Source organism: Ranitomeya imitator, chromosome 5, assembly GCF_032444005.1.
Source record: "Ranitomeya imitator isolate aRanImi1 chromosome 5, aRanImi1.pri, whole genome shotgun sequence".
Classification (NCBI taxonomy): domain Eukaryota; kingdom Metazoa; phylum Chordata; class Amphibia; order Anura; family Dendrobatidae; genus Ranitomeya; species Ranitomeya imitator.
In genome coordinates, this window is record NC_091286.1 from 379,463,542 (window position 1) to 379,489,158 (window position 25,617).

At 46.3% G+C, this 25,617-nt stretch overlaps 2 protein-coding genes across 8 annotated transcripts in view; one reads left to right on the forward strand and one right to left on the reverse strand.

The window, feature by feature from the left end:
• The window catches only part of LOC138637764 (uncharacterized), a 35,672-nt gene extending 19,788 nt beyond the window's left edge, over positions 1 to 15,884 (forward strand). Inside the window, exon 5 of the mRNA XM_069726681.1 lies at positions 15,879 to 15,884. Within this exon, the coding sequence (XP_069582782.1) occupies positions 15,879 to 15,884 (6 nt within the window). The remainder of the gene's footprint in view (positions 1 to 15,878) is intronic.
• A 2,351-nt stretch (positions 15,885 to 18,235) lies between these two features.
• ZNF451 (zinc finger protein 451) overlaps positions 18,236 to 25,617 on the reverse strand; it is a 120,549-nt gene continuing 113,167 nt past the window's right edge. For all 7 annotated transcript variants that reach the window (XM_069726734.1, XM_069726736.1, XM_069726735.1 and 4 more), the window contains 2 exons: positions 18,918 to 18,959; positions 18,236 to 18,479 (listed from right to left, as the gene is read on the reverse strand). In XM_069726734.1, coding sequence (XP_069582835.1) covers positions 18,433 to 18,479; positions 18,918 to 18,959 — 89 coding nt within the window. In that variant the 3' untranslated portion in view covers positions 18,236 to 18,432. The remainder of the gene's footprint in view (positions 18,480 to 18,917; positions 18,960 to 25,617) is intronic.

Sequence of the window (25,617 nt, forward strand, 5' to 3'; positions counted from 1 at the left end):
AAAAGGTTGCTCTTTTAATTATGCTCCTTGCAAACACCGAAGTAAACACTAAAAATGTGTCCCTTTATACCGTTAAACCGTTCCGGAGGTGCGAATTTCCTTCGTAATGGGACACAGCACAGCTGTCATTCCTATCCCCTTGATGCCGTGCGCTGCCTCCTCAGCGTTGTTTTAAGCTGTCACGGAGCCTGCGCTGTTCTGTTAGCCCTTGGCCATGCCCAATTAGCGCTGCCTGTCTTCTGACATAATTTGGTGTCAGGCTGTCAGTGCCTGTGCGTCCACGCTGCTCCAGATCCCACCTCGCAGTCTCATCTAACGTAATCCCACTGCGGGCCTTGGAACCATGGGCATGCACAGTGCATAACCTCGACTCTCACTCCCTTCCTTCCCTCTTCTTCAGACTGTGCGGTGTCACGGCCGTGGCATGCTAGGGATCAGCTGACGGCGCACAGTCTAAAGAAGGCGGAGGGAAATGAGCGAGAGCCCGAGGGGAAGATATGCACTGCGCATGCCCATGGATCCCAGGCCCGCAGTGTGACTCAATCAGAAGACACTGCGAGGCGGGATCTCGGGCACCGCGGCCGCACAGGCGCAGCCAGCCTGACACCAAATTATGTCAGAAGACAGGCAGCGCAAATAGGGCATGCCCAAGGGATAACAGAACAGCGCAGGCTCCGTGACAGCTTAAAACAACGCTGAGGAGGCAGCGCATGGCACCAAGGGGGTAGGAATGACGGCTGTGCTGCGTCACATTACGAAGGAAAGTCCCAGCTCCGGGACGGTATAACGGTATCAGTGAACACATTTTATAAGTGTTAAGTTCTGCGTGTGCAAAGAGCTAAAAAAAAAGAGCTACCTTTTCCTTGTGCAGCATTACTGCTGCACAAGATGGCTCTTTCAGTAACAAACGACGGGGGGGGGGGGGGGGGACAGGTTCCCTTACATTTAGGTTGTTGTGCCAGCGTGGCGGTCGCAGGACACATTGCCGGCTACACAGCTGGGGATCAGCTGACGTTACTGAAACCCAATAACACTGGGTCGTATGTTTTTACTGTGCAGCCTGCACTTCTGAGCCGCAACTGGCGGTGTTGGAGCCCAGGAATAGCAGTTCAGGTGGTAGAAAGATGAACACAGCAGGAGACCTGGATGACACCCAATTACTTAATCAGGCAGAGGAGTGGCAAATTCCTGCGAGATCCAGGCCTGGTTCATTTTCAGGAAAGTAAGCCGGTCAACGTTATCGGAGGATAGTCGCATGCGACGGTCTGTTAGTACACCACCTGCGGCACTAAAGACACGTTCCGATAAGACACTAGCCGCAGGGCAAGCCAGCACCTCCAATGCATACTGGCTTAGCTCTGGCCATGTATCCAGCTTAGAGACCCAAAACTTGAACGGGGAAGAGCCGTCTGGGAGTACAGTAAGAGGGCAAGCCATGTAGTCTGTCACCATCTGACGGAACCGTTGCCTCCTGCTGACTGGAGCCGCCGGTGATGGTGTAGACATTTGGGGCGGGCACACAAAAGTGTGCCAGAGTTGTGCCATACTGGGCTTGCCTTGGGCAGAGGCACTGCTTCTGCTCCCTCTTTGGGCAGAGCCTCCCCCACTGCCTCGACGCACTGAGCTGCTTTGTAAAGCACTAGCAGCACTCCTCTCAGTTGGACAGGAGAAGATGATAGAATTCACCAGTGTGTCGTGGTACTCCCGCAATTTACGCTCCCGGGTCAACGCAGGGATGAGGTTTTGGACGTTGTCCCGGTAGCGAGGATCGAGGAGGGTGAACACCCAATAATCAGGCATGTTGAGAATGTGGTCGATGCGGCGGTCGTTTCTCAGGCACTGCAGCATGAAATCCACCATGTGCTGCAGAGTGCCAACTGGCCCAGAAACGCTGTCCCCTGCTTGAGACATGATCTCTGCCCGCTCGCCATCACCCCACCCTCGCTGTACACACTGACCACTGGACAATTGTGTCGCTCCCTCCTCTGGACGGAGCTCTTCCTCCTCCATTGACTCCTCCTCATCCTCCTCACAAATTGGCCCCTGCGTACCACTTTGTGAGGAACCACGTGGCGCTGACTCTCCAGAAGCTGATGGAAAAGGTGACTCCTCATCCTCCACCTCTTCCACCACATCATCCCTTAACCCTTGCAAAGTTTGCTGAAGCAGGCAGATAAGGGGGACAGTCATGCTGACTAGTGCATCATCTGCACTTGCCATCCGCGTGGAATAATCAAAAGGACGCAAAACCTGGCAGACGTCCTTCATAGTGGCCCACTCTGTGGTTGTGAAGTCTGATCGGCGCTGACTGCGACTTCTTTGCGCCTGATGCAGCTGGTACTCCATAACTGCTTGCTGCTGCTCACACAACCGCTCCAACATATGTAACGTGGAATTCCACCGGGTAGGTAGGTCACATATGATGCGGTGTTCCGGAAGGCGGAATCGGCGCTGCAGAGCAGCAATGCGGGATCTGGCCAAGCTGGAACGCCGCAAGTGAGCACACTCTAGGCGGACCTTGTGCAGCAGGGCATCAAGATCCGGATAGTCCCTCAGAAAACTCTGCACAACCAAATTGAGCACATGTGCCAGACATGGGATGTGAGTGAGGTTGCCAAGGGCCAAAGCTGCCACCAGATTTCGGCCATTGTCACACACTACCATGCCTGGCTGGAGATTCGCTGGCAGTAACCACACATCGCTCTCCTGCTTTATGGCATTCCAGAGCTCCTGCGCTGTGTGGCTTCGATGCCCCAATGAAACTAGTTTCAAGACGGCCTGCTGACGTTTGGCCATGGCTGTGCTCATGTCGGTCATAGGTAAACGTTCACGGGTCCATGTGGGGGTGGACTGTGACGGATCCTGCAGAGAGGAATCAGAGGAACTGGTGTAAGAGGAGGAGTCGATGCGTACAGACTGGATTCCTGCAATCCTTGGAGTGGGCAGGACACGTCCTGCGCCACTCGCACGATCTGTACCTGGCTCAACAACATTAACCCAATGGGCAGTGAGGGAAACATATCGCCCCTGTCCATGCTGACTGGTCCACGCATCGGTGGTGAGGTGGACCTTGCTACTGACGGCGTTCAGTAGCGCATGTTTTATGTTTGCCTCAACATGCCTGTGCAGGGCAGGGACAGCCTGCCTGCTGAAGTAAAAGCGGCTGGGCACCTTGTACTGTGGGACTGCCAATGCCATCAAGTCACGGAAGCTGTCAGTCTCCACCAGCCTGAACGAGAGCATTTCCAGGGACAACAGTTTGGCAATGCCTGCATTCAGAGCCTGTGCTCGGGGGTGGTTGGCCGAGAATGCCCGCCTTTTCTCCCATGCCTGTACTACCGATGGCTGTAGAGTAGACTGGGAGTGTGAGGATGACTGGGAAGGTGGTGCTGTGGGTGGAATTACACAAGGTCTCTGGGAGGAAGCCAAACCAGCTGTGCGTGAGCTGGAGGAAGAGGCAACACGAGCTGAAGAGGTGGTAGCTGCCGCTGTTGGTTGGCCTACATCTTCAGTGTGTTTCTGTAACTCCACCGCGTGCCTGGTCCGCACATGTTTCCACATATTTGTGGTATTGAGGTTGCTGACATTTTTCCCTCTTTTTACTTTATGATGACACAGCTTGCATTTGACAAAACAAATGTCATCTGCAACTGTGTCAAAAAAGGACCAGGCACTGCAAGTCTTGGGAGCGCCCTTTTTGGCTTTGGAAAGAGACAGGCTCCTAACGGGTGCCAAAGTGGAGGCTACAGGCTCCGCAGTCTTCCCCCTCCCTCTCCCTCTTTGGCCCGTAAGAGGAAGCTCTTCCTCTGAGCTGCTCCCACCACCTTCCTGTTCCTCACGCCACGATGGGTCAAGGACCTCATCATCTCCACTACCCTCTGCCACCAACTGCTCCTCCTGGGTAGTCTCAGCAGCACAGAACGCACGAGAAAGCGGCACCTGAGTTTCATCATCAGATGCGTACTGCGCTGTGGTCACCGGAGGCACTGGCCCACCTGCCTCTTCAGAGTCAGAGAGAAAAAGGTGTTGGGCATCACTGCACACTGCCTCTTCTTCCATTTCTCCAATGCTGCTTGGCTGGCCCCCTGTTTCCAAGCCAAGAGATTCAGAGAACAGAAGTAGAGACGGCTCCTGTCCTGGGCTCTCTGACTGCCTGGCCAATTTGGCAGGTGGTGAAGAGACAGATGGCTGCTCTCCAGTGCTCTGTGCCTGAGAGGATGTGGCACTAACTGAAGTCGATGCCGAGGCGTTAGCTGCCATCCACCCGACAACGGCTTCAATTTGGTCTTCACGCAGCAGCGGTGCACGGCGCTCTCCGACAAAGCTGCGCATGAAGGACTGTTCCCTGCTGAAACTGAGTGACGACGAGTCACCGGCGCCCGCAGCAGGCACAGAATCACCACGTCCTCTCCCTGCTCCTCTCCCTGCTCCGCGCCCACGTGCCTTACTCCCTGCCCTCTTCATCTTGGTTGACAGATAAAGATAAGCAGAAAAGTACTAAGGCCTTAGTGTGCTTATTCCTGTAATGCTCCTCCTAACAGGTGTAAGAAACACTAATGTTGTAAATTGTGGACTAAACTTTATTATTTTTCAAATGTGGCCTACACAAGTGTTAAGTTGTGTTTGGTGAACTTAACCTTTTTTTTGGTGCAGATCGGGCTACAGAGCTAGTTTAAATCACACGGAGACCGTGCAGACAGCCGTAAACGGCGCTGCAAGGCCAAAAAACCCTCCTCTAGGTTATCCTATATAGTGTTTTTCCACTATTTAGCTGGATACAAGTGGAAAGACACTAATAGGAATTTTTTTTTTTCAAATTTTAAACTGGCTGCACTATTTGAAAAAAAGGAAATTGTTTTTCAAGGTATGAGGCAGTAACGCACCCTGAGCTGAATCCAACCGGCTATGGCTGCACACAGACTACAGGGCGAGCTGCGCTCACACAGAGACCGTGCAGACAGCCGTAAACGGCGCTGCAAGGCCCCAAAAAAACCCTCTAGGTTATCCTATGTAGTGTTTTTCCACAATTGAGCTGGAGACTGGTGGAAAGACACTAATAGGAATTTTTTTTTTTTCAAATTTTAAACAGGCTGCACTATTTGAAAAAAAGGAAAATTTTTCTCAAGGTATGAGCCAGTAACGAACCCTGAGCTGAATCCAACCGGCTATGGCTGCACACAGACTACAGGGCGAGCTGGGCTCACACGGAGACCGTGCAGACAGCCGTAAACGGCGCTGCAAGGCCAAAAAACCCTCCTCTAGGTTATCCTATATAGTGTTTTTCCACTATTTAGCTGGATACGAGTGGAAAGACACTAATAGGAATTTTTTTTTTTCAAATTTTAAACAGGCTGCACTATTTGAAAAAAAGGAAAATTTTTCTCAAGGTATGAGCCAGTAACGAACCCTGAGCTGAATCCAACCGGCTATGGCTGCACACAGACTACAGGGCGAGCTGGGCTCACACGGAGACCGTGCAGACAGCCGTAAACGGCGCTGCAAGGCCCAAAAACCCCCCTCTAGGTTATCCTATGTAGTGTTTTTCCACAATAGAGCTGGAGACTGGTGGAAAAACACTAATAGGAAATTTGAGAAAAAATGTGCAGCAGGCTGCACTAAGAGCAAAAAAGAACAACTGTGTGAGGCAGTGTGAACCCCCCCTGAGCTGAATACAACCGGGTATATGGCTGCACACAGACTACAGAGTGAGCTGCACACACACACAGAGACCTTGCAGAACGCTGTTAAAACAGCGCTGCAAGGCAAGAGCAAGGTGAACAGTGAAGAACACACAGCGTTTTGCTAAATTAGCCTTTGGAAAGGAAAATAAAGCAATTAGCAAGCTCAACTGGCCCTCAGTTAGAACACAGCGTCCTGTCCCTAACTGAAATCACAGCAGAGTGAGCGCAAAATGGCGGCAGCGCTTTTTTATAGTGCAGAGTGACATCATTTCAGCAGCCAATCCCAGCCTTGCCAGTACTTACATGCCCACCATGCTAAACAGGATGTGCCCACACTTTCATTCATTCCTCATTGGCTGCTGCGTTCAATTTGAATTCTGGGAACTTCCGATTCCGGTATCCGATACGCGGGAAGTATCGGAATTCAGTATCGGAATTCCGATACCGCAAATATCGGCCGATACCCGATACTTGCGGTATCGGAATGCTCAACACTAATGATAACATAAGGCCTAAATGACTAATACCCGCATATTAATAAAGTGCAAAAAATCCCTGACCTATGAAGTGCAAAAATCACTGACCTATGTGGCCTGCATATTAATAAAGTGCAAAAAATCCCTGACCTATGTGGTCAGCATATTAATAAAGTGCAAAAAATCATGTGTATTTGTTGTGTGTGTGTTGTTTGTGTGTGTGTGTCGCATGTGTTGTATGTGTTCTGTATGTTGTGTGTGTGTGTGTATGTTTGTCGTATGTGTTGTATGTGTTGTGTGTGTTTTGTATGTTATGTGTGTTTGTTGTGTGTGAGTTCTGTGTTGTGTGTGTGTGTTCGTGCCTGACCTATGTGGTCAGCATATTAATAAAGTGCAAAAACATGATAACATAAGTCCTAAATGACTAATAATCGCATATTAATCATAAATAAGTCCTAAATGTCTATTTCTTGTGTGTGTTGTATGTGTTGTGTGTGTGGGTTCTGTGTGTTTGTTGTGTGTGTGTGTGTTCGTGCCTGTCTGACCGCGATTTTACACAAAAACATTAAAAGTATGTATATGTTAGATGTCTTTGAATAAAAAGGAGTTTCCATTTAAGAAGATTTTACAAAATTTCACGTCTGACATGCAGAATAATGATCAAGCCGTATCAGATTTTGTGACATCAAGATTTTCAGGCCCAGTCCTTTGTTCATCGTGTCATTATCAGATACCGCAAAGGTGCATTTGCCAGCATCATGCTGTTAGCTAACTTAAAATTTGAGCTGTTGTTTTATTGTGAGAAATAAATCTTTTTTAATTTTTACAATATCGTGTCTTTGGTTTATATTCGTATAAAACACGCCGCTTCTTACTTGCTTGTGTTGTAACATTGGGTCATATTATATATATCAGATCCTAGGATATAATTATATACCATAACACCTCCAAGCAGCTGCCCCGCAGATAACACCGCTGGCCCACAGATAACATCTACAGGCACAAATGTGTTATAAAACAAAGTTCTGCTTCACAAAGATCAGCAAACAGCATGAATTTGTACAAAAATATGACCCTCAGAAAACACAGATGACCCTCAGATAACACCTACATGCACAAAGATCACCAAAACAGCATTGCTTTGTACAAAAAAAATATGACCCTCAGATAACACAGCTGACCCCAATTTAGTTAATGCGTAGTAGAGGTACAAATAACTTCTCAGATGCCATCTTCAGGACACAAAAAAAGAGAAAGCAAATATCAAACATTCTGCGTTCTAAAAACCAATGCCTGGGCACATGACCCGCAATAACCTTCAGGTACAATACATGTACAAACAGAAAAGCTGCCTCTTCTGCTTGTGAAAATAAACATTTATTGGGTACCAGCAATTGACCTAGGTGTTATAAACCTCTGAACCGCAGCAGATTCTCTGTTTGTGAAAATAAACATTTAGTTAATGTTCACCATTTAGTACTAGTGTTCAGTAGAGACACATATAAACAGCTTTAAGTTCTGGACTATATGAATACACTGTGAATAAAACAAAGCTTACAGAATCAAACTCGGGGCTACGTATAAAATCTAATATAAAACAAATGAGAAAGGTGTTATAAACCACGTGCAAAATAAATACACGACTAGGCTATAATTATAAACATGTGTTATTCCACAAAATACGGGAATAATATCAAAACTACAACAAATTAAACTATATTAAACGATATCAAAAGGGGGAATCAAACAAGGAGGGACAGCTGGATACCAGCCGTCAGACAAGGGGAGGGGAGGGGTTACACACTTTGATACACTTTGATAGGGGGCGGGGCACCTGTCAGATTGAGTTTGACGAAACATCTGAATTATACACTACTCCTTTTGTTTCCACCTACCACCCCAATACTTAAAATTCATACAGGTATCCATAAACATTGGCCTCTCCTTACAAGAGCTTATCCCAACAAGGAAGCTTTCAAATCCACGGCCCTCATGTGCATTAACAGACCCCATAACATCAAGGACCAGCTGATAAGAGCTGACATTGGCAGTCTACAAAAATTACCTACCCAACTGTTCCTTAATACCAGAAGTACAGGTACATTTCCTTGCCTCAACTATGCATCCGGCTCTAATGTTATCAAAGCCAGTGAAGTCACTCACCGAAGGACAGGCCAAACATTTCAAAAACTACTTCACATGTGACCCGAATTTTCTTATAGATGTAGTCAAATGCCCCTGTAGCCTATTATATGTCAGCAAGACAATACAACACGTAAGGGACCGTATTGCAAGCCACAAATCAAAACATCCATTGTGGGAACACCTGGCTCCCACTAGCACACCACTTTACCAAGACTAGACACTCCGTTTCACAACTGTGACTCCAGATCTTGGAACAGATTCCAAGTCCTAGATGTGGAGGTAATCACATACAATTACTGAAACGAGAAACTTACTAAATCTATACACTTTAAACTCTAGCTCACAAAGGCCTGAACAGGAAATTCGATAGGTTAACCTAACATATATTATTCCCACTAGACACGCTGACATCTCTCCTTGGGCCTTTAGAACCCTCCATTCTCCCTTTGGCCTCATCCGGTAAGTACCAATTGCTTCTACATGAAATCCCAGTTTAAATTCAACAACAAAAATTTTCCTATAATTCCTTTTTTTATTCTTTTTTCCCTTGGGGGTGGTTGGGGGGTGGATCTGCCTTCCATTCTGTAATGCTGTAAGAATCTGGCTGCACTCAGATGTCACCCGAGTGCAGTCCTATTAGAGCATGTAGATTCAAACAGTGAAAAACGGAGAGTGGACCCACTGGACCGTGATGACGAACCCCTCTCGGACGAGCTGACCAGGTGGACCGCCCCCTATACAGGGAGAGTTAGAGGCAGGCCCGTGAGGGACTATCGCCACGGAAGCTGGAGGGTCGACTGAGATCAGATGGGTACACAGCAGGTACAAAGGGAAAGAGGGAACAGAAAGGAACTACTGAGACAAGGGAGAAGATGGGAACGCTACGGAGGCACGGAGGCTGGCAGGACAATATGGAGACACCGAGGCTGACGGGAGCAAGGAAAAGATATAGGAGTCGGGCAGGTACCGCAGAGGAAAAGGAACTGAAGGAACAAGGCAGGAACACAGGAAACAGGCAGGCACTGCAGAGGGCGGAGGAGACCCAAAGTCAGAGAGCTAGGAACGCACAGAGACCACAGGTGGCCAGAAGCACTTGTAAACACAAAGGAACATCAGGCACAGAGAAGCAGCAGGAAGCAGTTTACATAGCAGCATGGGAGCTACTTCCGGGTTACAGTCCTCCAGGATGACGGAGAGGACAGGAAAGAGCGCCAACAGAGGAATCAGATGTGCGCACGCGCAGAGCTGAATGCGACGCGCGCGCGCACCCGGCGAGCTGCAGTGGGGAGAGGCGGCGGCAGCAACGGCATGACAGTACCCCCATCTTTACGCCCCTCCGTTTTAAGACTAGAAATAAACCGGGACAAAATGCGAGGAGCCCGAATGTTCTCTCGAGGCTCCCAGGACCTCTCCTCAGGACCAAAACCCTTCCAGTCAACCAAAAACAAAGTTATCCCTCTAAGTTTTTTCATGGCTAAAATGTCCCTAACTTCAAAGACATCATCCTCGGAAACAGGCGAAGGAGAACAAAGGTTAGAAGAATGAAACTGATTAAAAACTACAGGTTTAAGGAGAGACACATGAAAAGAATTAGAAATACGCAGAGAGGCAGGCAACTTACGTTTGTAAGAAACGTCATTAATACGAGACAAAACTTCGAATGGACCGATATAGCGAGGACCCAGCTTATGTGAAGGGATTTTAAGACGGATAAATTTAGAAGAAACCCAAACCTTGTCCCCAGGATGGAATATAGGAGAATCAAGACGTCTTTTGTCCGCATGTCTCTTCATCCTAACTTGAGCCAACTCAAGGGCGGACTTGGTCTCCTGCCAGACCCTGGAGAACTCTCTAGACAGAAGATCAGCCGCTGGTACAGTAGAGACAGGAGGAACCAGAAGAGGAAGACCAGGATGTTGACCGTAGATGATAAAAAATGGAGATTTGTTAGTGGCTTCGCTGGGATGGTTATTGTAAGAAAACTCAGCCCATGGCAGTAAGTCAGACCAATCATTCTGATGAGAATTGGAAAAATGACGGAGATAAGTTACCAAGGTCTGATTAGTACGTTCCACCTGGCCATTGGACTGTGGATGGTAGGCCGAAGAAAAATCAAGCGAAATGTTCATAGATTTGCAGAGGGATCTCCAGAAGCGGGCGGTGAATTGAACACCTCGGTCAGAAACAATATGTAAAGGAAGACCATGAAGACGAAAAATATGGTGAACAAAAATCTTTGCCAATTCGGGAGCAGAAGGTAAACCTGGGAGAGCGATGAAATGAGCCATCTTGGAGAAACGGTCCATGACCACGAAGATGATGGTGGAACCAGAAGAGTGAGGCAGATCAGTGATGAAATCCATAGATAAATGTTGCCACGGAGTGGAAGGTACTGGCAAAGGATGTAGAAGCCCAGAAGGTAGTTGCCTGGGAATCTTATTCTTGGCACAGGAAGGACAATAGGCGACAAAACTTTGGACATCCTTAGACAACGTTGGCCACCAGTAAAAACGAGAGATCAAACGAAAGTTTTTTTTGAAACCAACATGTCCAGCCAGTTTGGAGGCGTGACCCCAAAGTAAGACACGTCTCCTGTTCCCTTCAGCGACAAAGGTCTTACCCGGAGGCAACGAAGTGAGAGAGACTGGAGCAACTGTGATGACTCTGGCAGGATCAATGATGTGTGCAGGCTCGTCCTCCAAATCCACCACCTGGAATGACCTAGACAGAGCGTCGGCTTTGGAGTTTTTATTTCCTGGCAAGAAACGAAGTTCGAAGTCAAACCTGGCGAAAAACAAGGCCCACCTGGCCTGCCGAGGATTAAGTCTTTGCGCAGAACGAATATACGCCAGATTTTTGTGATCGCTGTAGATTATAAAACGATGTAAAGCCACTTCTAAGAGGTACCGCCACTCCTCTAATGCCAACTTGATTGCCAAAAGTTCTTTATCACCGATGGAATAATTTTTTTCTGAGAAGATCTTTGAGAAAAAACCACAGGGCACAAGACGACCAGAAGAGGATTTCAGCGAGAGCACAGCTCCAGCTCCAATTGCAGAAGCATCTACTTCAAGGATGAAGGGTTTATTGTCCACTGGACGATGAAGAATAGGAGCTGAGGCAAAGGCTTGCTTGATGGACCGGAAAGCCTCTTCGGCCTCAGACGACCACAGATGAGGATTGGCACCCTTCCGAATCATGGAGGAGATTGGAGCTGAAAGAGAGGAAGTGTGAGGTATAAACTGCCGATAGTAGTTAGCAAATCCAAGAAATCGCTGAATTGCTTTCACTCCAAGAGGACGCGGCCAGTTGAGCACGGCAGAAACTTTTCCCGGATCCATACACAAACCAGCGTCGGAAATGATGAAACCCAAGAAGGGTAGAGATGACTGTTCGAAGACACATTTTTCCAGTTTTGCGTACAGCCGATTCTCTCTCAAACGCTGAAGTACTTGCCGTACATCTCTTCTGTGAGTAGACAGATCTGGAGAGAACACAAGGATATCGTCCAAGTACACTACAACACAGGTGTAAAGTAGATCCCGAAAAACATCATTTACGAACTCCTGGAAGACTGCGGGTGCATTGCATAAACCGAATGGCATAACCAGATATTCATAATGACCATCTCTGGTATTAAACGCAGTCTTCCACTCGTCACCAGAACGGATACGGATCAAATTATAAGATCCTCTGAGATCCAATTTGGTAAAGATTCGTGCTCCACGTAGACGATCAAAGAGTTCTGGTATGAGAGGAAGTGGGTACTTGTTTTTGATCGTGATGGTGTTAAGACCCCGGTAGTCTATACATGGGCGAAGAGAACCGTCCTTTTTAACGAAGAAGAACCCAGCTCCTGCAGGTGAGGAAGACTTTCGAATGAAGCCTCTGGCCAGATTCTCTTGAATATATTCAGACATGGCTTGAGTCTCGGTAGGAGACAATGGGTAAATACGACCCCTAGGTGGAGTAGAACGAGGAACAAGGTCTATCGGGCAGTCATAAGAGCGGTGCGGCGGCAAAATCTCCGCTTCCTTCTTGTTAAAGACGTCCGAGAACGCGCAATAGGCTGGAGGAATTCCCACGGATTCCGAAGCAGACCGAGAGGAGGACGCAGGCTTGACGGGAAGCAGGCACCTGTTCAGACAAGACTGTCCCCACCGTAGAACATCTCCAGTACGCCAGTCCAGCGTGGCTTCGTGATCTCTCAACCAAGGAAGACCCAAAAGGAAAGAATGAGACAAAGAAGGTAAAACATAAAAGGCCAGTTTCTCACGATGAAGAGCTCCAATCTGAAGTTCGACTTCCTCCGTAACCAAGTTGACGGTCTCCCGCAAAGGCTGACCATCGACGGAAGCTATTTGTCTAGGAGTCTCCAAGGGTCTAACAGGTATCCCAAGCCTGTTTACAACCTCGAGCTGAACAAAGTTCCCAGCCGCTCCTGAATCAACATAAGCCTCCAGAGAAAAGTGACGGGAACCTAAATGTAGAATAACAGACAAAACCTGAGGCGGAGAGGAATCATAACCACCTAGCAAGGCCTCTCTTACCTGTCCTAGGCGGATGCGTTTCCCGGCTTCTGAGGACAAGCGCGTAAGAGATGAGAGGCACTGCCGCAGTAAAAACAAAGACCTTGTGCGAGTCTCTCCTTGCGGCATTGCTCAGAAGACTTAAGGCGATCGACCTGCATGGGTTCAGGAGAAGATGAAGAAGCCACCGGGGCTGCTTGAGAAAAAGAAGTCCCTCGAGCAACAGTGGTCTGGCGAAGAGGTCTCCTCTCTCTGGCAAGCTCACGAGTGCGCTCCTGAAAGCGCAGATCAATGCGTATGGCCAAGGAGATAAGATCATCCAAAGAGGTGGGAGTGTCATGTCCCGCCAACTCATCCTTAATCCGTGAAGACAAACCACGCCAAAACGCTCCAACCAAAGCCTCATTATTCCACCCAAGGTCTGAGGACAGAGTCCGGAAACGGATGGCGTACTGGGCTACTGAGAGAGTACCCTGGTAAAGGTTAAAGAGGGACTCAGTGGTAGAGACCAGACGACCAGGTTCATCAAAAACCTTACGGAAGGTATCCAGGAACGGATTGAGTTGGGAGACCAAAGGATCATCACGCTCCCAGAGGGGATTAACCCACGCCAAAGCCTCACCCTCCAAATGGGATACTATAAAAGCAACCTTAGCTCGGTCGGTAGGATAAAGTAGCGGAGACAATTCAAAATGCAACTGGCATTGATTAAGAAAGCCGCGGCACGCTTTAGAATCCCCACCATACCGAGGAGGTCTAGCAAGTCGGGGCGAGGGTTGTGGCGCAGAGACAGGAGTGGAAACAGAGGCCACATTCTGGAGGGAGAGAAGCCGATCATTAATGGAGGCCATAAAATTCAAAATATGGGACCGAGTGTCCCGTTGTTGACCTAGCTCCTGCTGAAGGGCAACCAACTGCGGAGCAATACCAGGATCAGAAGGCTGTAAAGCCGCTAGGCGAGACTCCATATTCTTTAAAAATGACATGATCCTAGTCTGGTTTTCACGCAAAAAGAGTAACTCCTTTTGAGTGGCGGAGACTCCAGCGGGGTCCATGGCCTGATGTTACTGTGACGCTGTAAGAATCTGGCTGCACTCGGATGTCACCCGAGTGCAGTCCTATTAGAGCATGTAGATTCAAACAGTGAAAAACGGAGAGTGGACCCACTGGACCGTGATGACGAACCCCTCTCGGACGAGCTGACCAGGTGGACCGCCCCCTATACAGGGAGAGTTATGGGCAGGCCCGTGAGGGACTATCGCCACGGAAGCTGGAGGGTCGACTGAGATCAGATGGGTACACAGCAGGCACAAAGGGAAAGAGGGAACAGAAAGGAACTACTGAGACAAGGGAGAAGATGGGAACGCTACGGAGGCACGGAGGCTGGCAGGACAATATGGAGACACCGAGGCTGACGGGAGCAAGGAAAAGATATAGGAGCCGGGCAGGTACCGCAGAGGAAAAGGAACTGAAGGAACAAGGCAGGAACACAGGAACAGGCAGGCACTGCAGAGGGCGGAGGAGACCCAAAGTCAGAGAGCTAGGAATGCACAGAGACCACAGGTGGCCAGAAGCACTTGTAAACACAAATGAACATCAGGCACAGAGAAGCAGCAGGAAGCAGTTTACATAGCAGCATGTGAGCTACTTCCGGGTTACAGTCCTCCAGGATGACGGAGAGGACAGGAAAGAGCGCCAACAGAGGAATCAGATGTGCGCACGCGCAGAGCTGAATGCGACGCGCGCACCCGGCGAGCTGCAGTGGGGAGAGGCGGCGGCAGCAACGGCATGACACATTCCTTTTCTTCAGTCATTTTTCCAGCCAGATAGAAACCCTCCCTTTGCCCTAACATTATACTCCATGTTCAACTCTGTCCATCCACTCTGTCAATCTCCGCTGCCGCAGCCTCACATGCTCTACTTTACCTTTCCAAAAAGAACCCTCCCCCTTCTTACCCTTCACTTGTGCAGTACACCCCTTTGTTAATAAAATTGTTATCAAACCCTCCTTGCCTAAACACTACATTGTGCTATACCTTGCTTTCCCCATTTGAAATTGAAAAATTTTATATTTTCAGTGGCATTAGTCCATGCACCTTAAGTGTCTATTTCTATTTATCTACAAATAAATCTTCAACTGCATTTTGAAACCAGTGTGCGGGGATTTTCCCTTACATTCCTTCTAATTTTTGGCATCCCAAGCACATAGTACATCAGCTTTGCAAGTCTAGGAGTCCCTCTCTTTCCACGCACTAAAAAAAAGTGTTATGAGGACCCTATCTATGTCTGTTCCAGGGTGTATTGCAGTGCCTCCTAGTTTTTGGAAGCCATTGCATAAAGCATAAGCTTTACTTTAGAGGTAGAAATGGGCCCCTTTACCTCTTGTGCCACTGTGCGGCTGCACCAATCTGTCGTCCAAGCGGAATTTTCCCAAGGATCTTCGGTGACTGAACAACAGTGGGTGTCTCTCATACCCGCCAGACTGAGGGCTGCGTTCCGGGTCTTAATTCGGCAGGCCAAGACCGGCAGCATCTGGTTTATAGAACTAATCTTGCGCCATCTGGGTGCTGCTTCCAGGGGCACCCCAACCTGCTAGTTCTCGCTTACTGTTGTGTCCAGGTACTCCAGCGACTGCTTCTTCTTTAACATGTCCTGACCGTCCTTTCTCTTGGTACCAAATCTCCTCCTGTTTGGAACACTGAACTTTTATGAGTTTCTACCAGGAAACTGCATCACCAAGGTCAGCTGACCAGGTGCTTCATCAAAACCTGTCCCTCCTGAAACTCTTCTGGTCGGTTCCACAGGGCCCCGTATGGACAGTGTAGGTTAGTCCTCATGCACAAATTCTGCATAGTGCTGGGGATTATCATTGTTTATGTCACATCCTGTTACAAAAGGAGCAAAGTAAACCTTCGGCCATCTGTGCCCAAAAACAAGTGCCGGATTCAAGGCCACTCGGTAAAATAGGCAGAACAAGGAGCTTCAGGCATCAGACACAAGAGATGCATTTGGGCCTTTCATAACGGTTTTCTTTGTCTTATTCACAGAGATGAGACAAATTTGAAGCTCGCGAGCAGCAGTCACTACTTTCTTCCTCCTTAAGTTGAGTCAGGGGGCAACCTGGGCTCCAATGAGGGCAAGATGTTCTACCTGCAGATACCCACTGATTGTTTTCGACAGAAGTCCCACTCCTTCTAAACATGTTTCTGAAGCCCTACTCTACTCATGTTCCAGGGTGTATTACAGTGCCTCCTAATTTTGGAAGCCCTTTGCACATAGTGCATATGCTTTACCAGTCTAGGAGGCCCACTGGTTCCAAATGGGGGTAAAATGCTTGAGGCCATTCTCTACGTGTATTCCAGGGTGTATTGCAATCCCTCCTTTCAATTTTTGATAGACATCGCAATTACTGCATAGGCTTCACCAGTCAGAGTCCCACATCTTACAATTGGGAGAAATTTTCAGAAATCTCATACACAATTCCTTGTTCTTTTCAGTTTCCTTACTGAAATGGAAAACTGCTGCATTTTTTTATTAGTTTCAATAAGTTTTATTAAGGCATATGGTGTTATGTCTTGATGATGAAAAAATGCTGAAGGAACTGACCTGCAGCATTTTTGCACCATTTTTTCACTATTGAAAGCAATGAGAATGCAAAATGCAGTAAACAAAATGCTGTGTGGTAACATAACCTAAGGGGTAGAGGAGGCAGTTTATGTCTCTTTTCTAATATACCTTATATAAGTCACTATATTTGAAAAGAATGTTGCTTAACCTTTTTTTTACTGTAAAGTCAATTGTATCTTCTGTTTGGTGTGTTTTATTGTCAGTCCGTAAAAGTGGCATAATACTGACAGCATTGTTCCCAGGAGCGACCAGGGAATCAGATGAGTCCAAGCATTATCTTCCTCCTGCTGTTCTTATTCCTTTTCATTGAGGCTTCCATTAATTTTAGCTATTTTCCTGCCCCACAGACATCCTGGGAGGGTCTGTTGGAAAAATGCTTAAGAGTTTCCCCTCTGACTTCCATTATGCTCATTACTCGACATGGGCATCACAATAAATCTTATTACAAGTAACTAGCATCTGAGCAGGTTAGTGCTCGCCCATCACTATTAAAGACACATTTCTCACTTGGCTGGTTTCATACCTGCATTCAGGTGGGATGCAGATGGCTGCATTCTTCCACCCTGAAGCTCCGCATACTTCTGCATGCGTTCTGTATTTCCCTGCGAACCTATCTTTAACATTCGGTACGCAGGGACACACATTGTATGCGGATGCGTCCGCATGCAGAGATTTGATGTGTGCGGCGACCACGCGGAAACGCAAAATTTACGCAGGAAAACGCAGGACGCATGCTGAAGTAGGCGGAGCTTAGGTAGAGCTTCAGGAAGGAAGAGAGGAAGTACGCAGCCATCCACTGCCCTCCTGAACGCAACTATGAAACCAGCCTCATCGTGGAGTGGCGGTGGAGGAAGTTTTGTTGCATCCACAAATGCCACAGCATCCAACTGTACATAATACAATGTCCTGCACAAAAGAACAACACCTATCGTCCATTCAGCAATAACCATGCTCCCATAAAGCTTGTTGCCTTAGAGATAGTATGACCGCTTCCAGTACTAGTTTTACAGCAATGCAGATTGTCAACGCTGATCCCAAAACAATGTACCAAGTCCACCTGCCGCTCTTCTCCACAAGAATTTGAAGGGCTGATGCAAGGGTTGTCCAGATTAGAAAATCCAACTACATTTACCTTGAAAACACTAAAATTTACATTGTTTGGAGTGGAAAGTGGTTATAAAGAGCATGTCTAACTCTAGAGAACTCATTGACTTTTCCTATGTGATGGCGACACAGTTTCCCTACAGCGGACATCAAATGACAGGCGGTCTGTAATGCTGATGTTCATCCAGCAGCCACTTCATGACCCTTCCCTTTAGCTCTGGAGTGACAGCGGCAGTGTTCCTTGATTGGACTCAACAGAAGTAGGGGGTGAGGGTGGTGTAATGGTTTGCCAACTACAGAGACCATTTCCACATCAGGGAAATGCTGCGTGCCATTTTTACATTTTCTTTCCTCATTCAAGCTGCTCCTAAAAAACTATGAAAAGGTAGCATTTTAGCATCTCTATAACCATTGCTTATATCCTTTCTATATACTCAACGTTTGAGAAATCATTTTATTTTATTTTAGTTTTTTTTTTAACACAAAGTTGCTTAATAAATTTATTTAATAACGCAGTGTTACTAAGACCACTCAAATGTTTAATATATATACATTTTCACATTAGATAACATTTATAAAACAAAACTATCATACAGCAAGCTGCATAAAGTTAAAATAAAAGTATAAGAAAATCAACAAAAAAAACGAGAAAACAAGAATTCCAAGACAGATGATCTTGGTGTATACATATTTAATTTTCCAGAACTGTGATCTTTATCTTACAACAAAAGAACCCAAAACAGAGCATAGGTAAGCCTTGTGTGGTTTCTGAAGGAATGTATATTCAGAAATGCAAGTGACAAGTAAACCATTGATATGAATAACAGGAGGAAGAGGAATGTATGTATAAAATGTTGATTTCCCCACTTTTCAAATTTCCACCAAACTTCTTCTGATTGCTTCTTCAATGTTGGCTTCTGTGAAAAAACATTAGAAATCCAATAGTTATATATGACTCATGTTACCGTACGTGAGGCTGAATGGCTACCATAGGTGTGGTTGGGGAAAAAAACAAAAAAAAAAAAAAACAAACGTTTGTTTTTCTCTATTTTTAAAGCATTGAAGCTCCTTCATGTGACCATAAAGTCTCCCTGTTATAATGAGTGGTAAGATGGCACCTCGTGAAGTCAACGACGAACTACTGTCTCCTAGTGGGCATATTCACTAATCTGGAACCTTGCAGGGCTGCACAAAAGTATCAGGAGATGCCAACAACGGGAGAGCTACTTCTTACTCCTGAGTCCCTGGGTGGGGAATACTGCTGGAGGGCAAAGCGGGAATGAATCCAACATGCAAGGGATCCGTGAATGACAGATGCTAAAGATGGAAGCTGATGGAAAATGATGATGACAAACCTTCATCCAGCTCAGCTTTGCCGATTTCCATCTCATCAGGGTCTGAAACAAGAAAACAGTTTCTATATTACAGTTACAAATATAAAAAATACAATATATATTTTTTACAGAATCTGTGCTGCTCTATAAACATCTGTCACATCAGATTGTGTATCTGTATTGATAGCCATATCCCAGCACCTATCATATAGTGAAGAAAAGCAGGGTAGTAAGTCACATTGTCGGCTATACTGCATGGTACTGTAGAATAGCGGAGACGCAGAATACGAGATGTTGGACACAACATTCATGCATCATCTCCACTGTGGAGAACATGTTTATATTTTCTAGTGTATGAGTACAACCTCTGGAGATAAGGTTCACCAAGGGCAATTTGTCCATTGACTAGAAGTTTGATGTTCCCACTTATTCTGTAAGGAACGTAAAAAGAATTGGACTAAGACTTTTTTTTTTTACTATAATGAAGACACCAATGATGTCTTGATGGCCAAAGATTCGGAATGTGTCCCCTACTGCCAGAAAGTGGTCTTCATAATGCTTCTCCTGTAGAGTGTAATGGACAGATCATTTCTACCAATCTCCTGGCAGACGGCAAAGTAGATTCCTAGATATAATTTTTACCTAACCCATAAATTGATTTTTTCATTTTTCCTCCTTAATATGGTATAGGAGACCGCCTATGCTATCTGCCCCTTGAAGCTGACACAATAAAAATTTTCTATTACCTTACTTACTACCCACTACCTCAGCTCATGACCAGAACAGACACTATACTGATGATACTTCTATAACTCTTGTCGGCTCCGCTGTATAGATTGGGAGAGAAAAAGCAATTATCTTATCATTAGTGGGCTAGCCAAATTGTAGTGCAGAGGTCTTCAAAATACAGTATAGTATACGCAGACAAGTGTCACAGGTGCACAGTTCAGGGTAGACTCGCAGATGTTAACCCCTTAATCCCATATGACGTACTATCCCGTCAAGGTGATCTGGGACTTAATTCCCAGGGACGGAATAGTACATCATAGCGATCGGCCGCGCTCACGGGGGGAGCACGACCGATCGCCAGCTGACTATCGCAGCTAACATCCGGCACTATGTGCCAGGAGCGGTCACGGACCGCCCCCGGCACATTAACCCTCGGCACACTGCGATCAAACATGATCGCAGCGTTCCGGGGGCATAGGGAAGCATCGCAGAGGGAGGGGGCTCCCTGCGTGCTTCCCTGAGACCCTCGATACAAGGCGATGTGCTCACCTTGTACCGTGCGTCGTCTCCCTGCAGGCCCCGTATCCAAAATGGCCGCGGGGCTGCATCCGGGTCCTGCAGGGAGGTGGCTATACCAAGCGCCTGTTCAGAGCAGGCGCTGGTAAGCCAGGAGCAGTGCACGTCAGATTGCTGATCTGACATAGTGCATTGCAAAATGACAGATCAGCGATCTGACCTTATAACATGATAGCCCCCCCGCCGGGGCAATGTTCTAAAGTTAAAAAAAAAAAAAAAAAACTATTTAGATGTGTAAAAAAAAAAAAAAATTCCTAAATAAAGAAAAAATATATATATTGTTCCCAAATACATTCCTTTATCTAAATAAAAAAATAATAAATGTACACATATTTAGTATCGCTGCGTCTGTAACAACCCGACCTATAAAACTGTCCCACTAGTTAACCCCTTCAGTGAACACTGCAAAAATCAACGCTTTATTATCATGCCGCCGAACAAAAAGTGGAATAGCACGTGATCATAAACACAGATATAAATATCCATGGTACCGCTGAAAATGTCATCTTGTCCCGCAAAAAACATGCCGCCATACAGCATCATCAGCGAAAAAATAAAAAAGTTACAGTCCTCAGAATAAAGCGATGCAAAAATAATTCTTTTTTCAATAAAATAGTTTTTTCCGTATAAAAGCGCCAAAACATAAAAAAATGATATAAATGAGGTATCGCTGTAAACGTACTGACCCGAAGAATAAAACTGCTTTATCCATTTTACCAAACGCGGAACAGTATAAACGCGAAATCAAGATTTTCTATATGGTTCAAGTCAGGCAACTATGATGGCCACTCCAAAATATTCCAGCACTACTTCAGAATTCAAGTCTTGGTCAACACCATGAGGTATGCTTCTAATCACGTCCTGTTGGAAGGTCCAATGATAGCTTCAGTTTCCTCACAGAAGACATGAGGTCTCCTTTTAGGATTACCTGGTGCCTACTTGTATCCACACTCTGCAGGTTAACAGTGTCCGAAGAAACAAAGGAACACTCAGAGCATCATCGAGCCACCACCATGCTTCACTGGAAGGTTTTCTTTTCACCACATGCCAAATTCTTCCTCCTCCAGCCACGCCACTGTTCTATAAGCCCCTACAAAAGTTCCAGTTGTGTTTTAATGCTACACAGAGCAAAATCACACTTGTATGTGACAGCAGGCTATGTTTCATTATGCAAAGTAAGGCACATACTAAATGTCTCCAAGACACACACATCTAACCCTAAAACACAGATAAAGTCAGATCCAATAAGATCAAACCATAAGACTAACAACAATTTGGGGATCCTTCTCCGTGGAGTAATTAAACAAAACTGGAACTTTCCGAGACTATAGATCCCCAGGATGTCTGGAGGAGGAAAAAATGAAGAATCCACAAAGAAGGACACCACTTTCAGAGAATCGTGGTAGTGGCTTGATGCTCTGGGGTTGCTTTGCTTTCCCTGACATTGAAAACCTGCAGAATGTGGAGGACAAGATAAATTGAATCAACTATCAGTAAATCATAAAAAAACAAACAAAAAACAAACCAACCTTAATTTCAAGGATCTGAAGCTTCGGCATCATAAAACATTCCAACAGGACAATGACAAGGCTTGGCTTCAAAAGGAATCCTGAAAGGTTCTGAATTTGGGTATCACATTTGCCTGGCATGAACCCCATAGAAAATGTTTGGCATGAGTGGGCGTGTCTGACAGCCATGTGAATAGGACGCATTGAACTTTACTCCGCTCTGCATCCTGTCATTTCCACAAGTATTAGTGAAAGGCTGATTTATTCGCACCAGAGGCTAGAGGAAAGTCCCTGGAATGTACAGGGAAGCATTGAAATCCACTCAGGAATGACGAGAAGCAAGCATCAGAAGGAGTAGAGTCAATATAGATGCCTTCCAACATGGCGCCTCCTCTACCCCACAACAGCCAGAGTGAGAGTCTGAGACTGCTGCAGATAAACAGATTTGCTAGGTTGATCTTAGACCCCAATGACCCTTCAGATGATTTACAACCTGATGAGGTATTCTCCCTGGAAGAAAGAGAGAGAGATACTGGAGTATGTGCAGGAGAGGCAATATGGCCCCGCTCACAGTAACCGTTAAACAGAGAAGTGCAGGAAATACAGAACATAACACCTATGGAGAAGCTAATCCAGCCAATAATTCTGGGCAAGATCCTACACTAAAAGATGTTTTCTCTTTAAAATCCAGCAGCTTCATTACAAACTATCAACAAACATGGGAGGGCTTAGAGAGAACATTAACCTCATCACACAAGACATGTACAAAATAAACAGCATTGAGTTGGAGGAAAGTTCTGTTGAGGATCAAATGCCTGTTATACATAAAGATCTCAGGAGAGATCTTCAAAATATCTATGACCTAGAGAATAGGCTTATGCGAAATAACATACGTTTAGTCGGGGTTCCTGAAAAAGCAGAGGGTCGTAATTCATTTGATTTTTTTAAAACCTGGCCGACTACAAATTTTAAGCAAAGACCAACTCAATTTTTTGCAATTGAAAGAGCTCACAGAGTTCCTACACATCCTTTGCCACTGATGGCTGCACCGAGGCCTGTACTCATCAAATTACTAAATTTTGACAATAGGGACCACACTCTTCACTTACAATTGATGGAATAATAATATCCATTTAACCTGACTTTTCAACAGAAGTTTAGAAGAGGAGGACCAAGTTCTGGGATATAAAAAGGAAGTTCAGTGAAAAGCAAATTTCCAATTCTATGATCTACCCTGCTTGGCTCAGAGTGGTTGCCCTGGGTGGAGTTCATATGTTTGACTCTCCTCCAGATGCTTTATCATGGTTGGATGGGCATGGTTGGGCAGCACAGTGGCACAGTGGATAGCACAGCAGCCTTGCAACACTGGAGTCCTGGGTTCAAGCCCCCCTAAGGACAACATCTGCAAAGAGTTTGTATGTTCTCTCCGTGTTTGCGTGGGTTTCCTCCAGGTACTCCAGTTTCCTCCCACATTCCAAAGACATACTGATAGGGAATTCAGATTGTGAGCCCCAACGGGGACAGCGACGATAATGTGTGTAACCTGTAAAGCTATGTTAGCGCTATATAAAAAAAAAGAAAGAAGAAAGAAAGAAGAAGGATGCCAATAAGAGATCTCTGCAAAATGAAGCTAGATAAGAGGACTTCTAGGAGGCTTTGTCCAAGTACTTTTCATATAACATTATGAAACAGTCTATACTATGCTTGTTTTGCAAATCGGTTCTATTCCTCTACTCCACTATTAGCGGGAAATGTTGAGTCATGACAATATATTTACCTGCGTTATTGTACATATAAACTGAACTTCTTTTAAGGGCAGACAGGTGGGTAATTAGTCCTAATTCTCAGAGGAATGTGTCAATATTTTTATTTGGATGGTTTCTGGTTTTATGAAGCGAAATCTTCCAGAGTCGTTTTCTATACTATACTATGCGAGAAAATAGGGATTTTTGTGTACTCACTGTAAAATCCTTTTCTCCGAGCCATTCGTTGGGGGACACAGATCGTGGGTGTATGCTGCTGCCACTAGGAGGCTGACACTAAGTGATACAAAGAAAGTTAGCTCCTCCCCTGCAGTATACACCCTCCTGCTGGCTCTCAGCTAACCAGTTCGGTGCAAAAGCAGTAGGAGATCAATCATATATGAGCGGATAGCATGTATCATTATATATGAGAGTATAGCATGTCAAATTATAAAACAAGCACAAGCTAATAATAGGGTCGGAGCTGTGTCCCCCAATGAATGGCTCAGAGAAAAGGATTTTACGGTGAGTACACAAAAAATCCCTATTTCTCCTTCGCCTTATTGGGGGACACAGACCGTGGGACGTCCCAAAGTAGTCCCTGGATGGGGACAACATCAGATCAGGCCTTGTGAAACTGCTACTTACAAGTGCGCCACCGCGGCCTGCGAGTCCGCCTGCCCAGACTCACATCTATGGAAGTCTGGGAATTATAGTGCTTCAAGAATGCATGCAGACCAGACAAACCCGCAAGCTTGCAGGCGTGCTTTGCCGATGCCTGGTGCCTAGAACCCAATAAACCTTGATAGACAGGGAGATAGGCTGACATCTAACATGGAAGGACTCCTGGATGGTGTAAAGAATCCACCAGGCTAACATGGCCGATGAAACGGCTAAACCCTTCCTGTAACTGTCAGGAAGCCATCCTCTTACCGTGAGGTAGCCCAAATAAAGTGTCCAACCTTCGGAAGGATGCCGTCCTCGAGATGTACCTACTCAGAGCACTCACCACGTCCAGAATATGGGGAACACATTCCGTTTTGTGGACTGGTGCAGAAAGAGATGAGGGAAGAACGATGCCCTCATAACTGTGGGAATACAATACCACCTTGGTAGCAAGGGACAGGGATGGCCTGAGGGCAACCTTGCCTTGATGGTAATAAGGGAAAAAAGTCTGAAAGAACAGAGCGGCTAGCTCCGAAGACTCGTCAGGATGAGGAGATCGCAGAGAAAAAAAGGTCACCTTCCCTGACAGTAAAGTCTGTCTGGATCAAAAGGAGTCTACTGTAAGACTCCCAGGACCATTAAGGTCCCAAAGATCTAACAGTATGCGATAGGGAAGAACCACATGTGAAGACTCCTTGTGAGGAAGTCCATATTTTCAGTTTTGTTGCAGTAAGATGGAAAAATACAAGTTCCGCAAACGAGAAAACCTGACATGGTCAGTGCGGATCTCCCAGGATCCATGGGGCCCTTCCTGCTTCCGAAAAGCTCTCGGAAGTTGTGGAAGAGGGGTTATGGAAACTGGTACCATGGAAGAACCAGAGCATGCACTGCGATGGCTTTTTGGATCTGGAGGCCGAACCATGAACTTTAGAGTACATTGGCGTTCAGTCTGGACACCATCCGACCTACATCTGGAGTGCTCCAGACAATACAGATCTGATGGAAGATTTCAGGGTGAAGTTCCCACTCACATGAGGCGGGACCCTGAGTGCGTCTGCAGCCCAGAGTTCTACTCTGAGATGTGTAGTGCCAAGATCACCGAATGATAGATCGTGGTCCAACAGAGAATGTGAGGTACCTCGGCCATGACGCATGACCGTGGGTACCTGCTAGATGATTGACTTATGGCACAGACGTGGGATTGTCCGATTGAATCGGGTGAGGTGACCCGCCAGAAGGCAGTGGACCTGCTGTAGAACTAGCCGTACCGTTTGGATCCCCAGAACAATGATCAGGAGAAGAGGACTGGCATTGGTAGTGACTAATAACCATTAAACCGGGAGAAATTATCTCCCCTGGATGAGGAAGGAGCTCAGAGACTACCCTCTGAAAGCCTGTTTGACCTGCAGAAAAGGAGAGGAGTGAAGGAAACCGCTTCCATTGTCATCACCAATTTTCCTCAGAACCCTCCTAGCAAATCAAATGGAATGAGGGGATGAG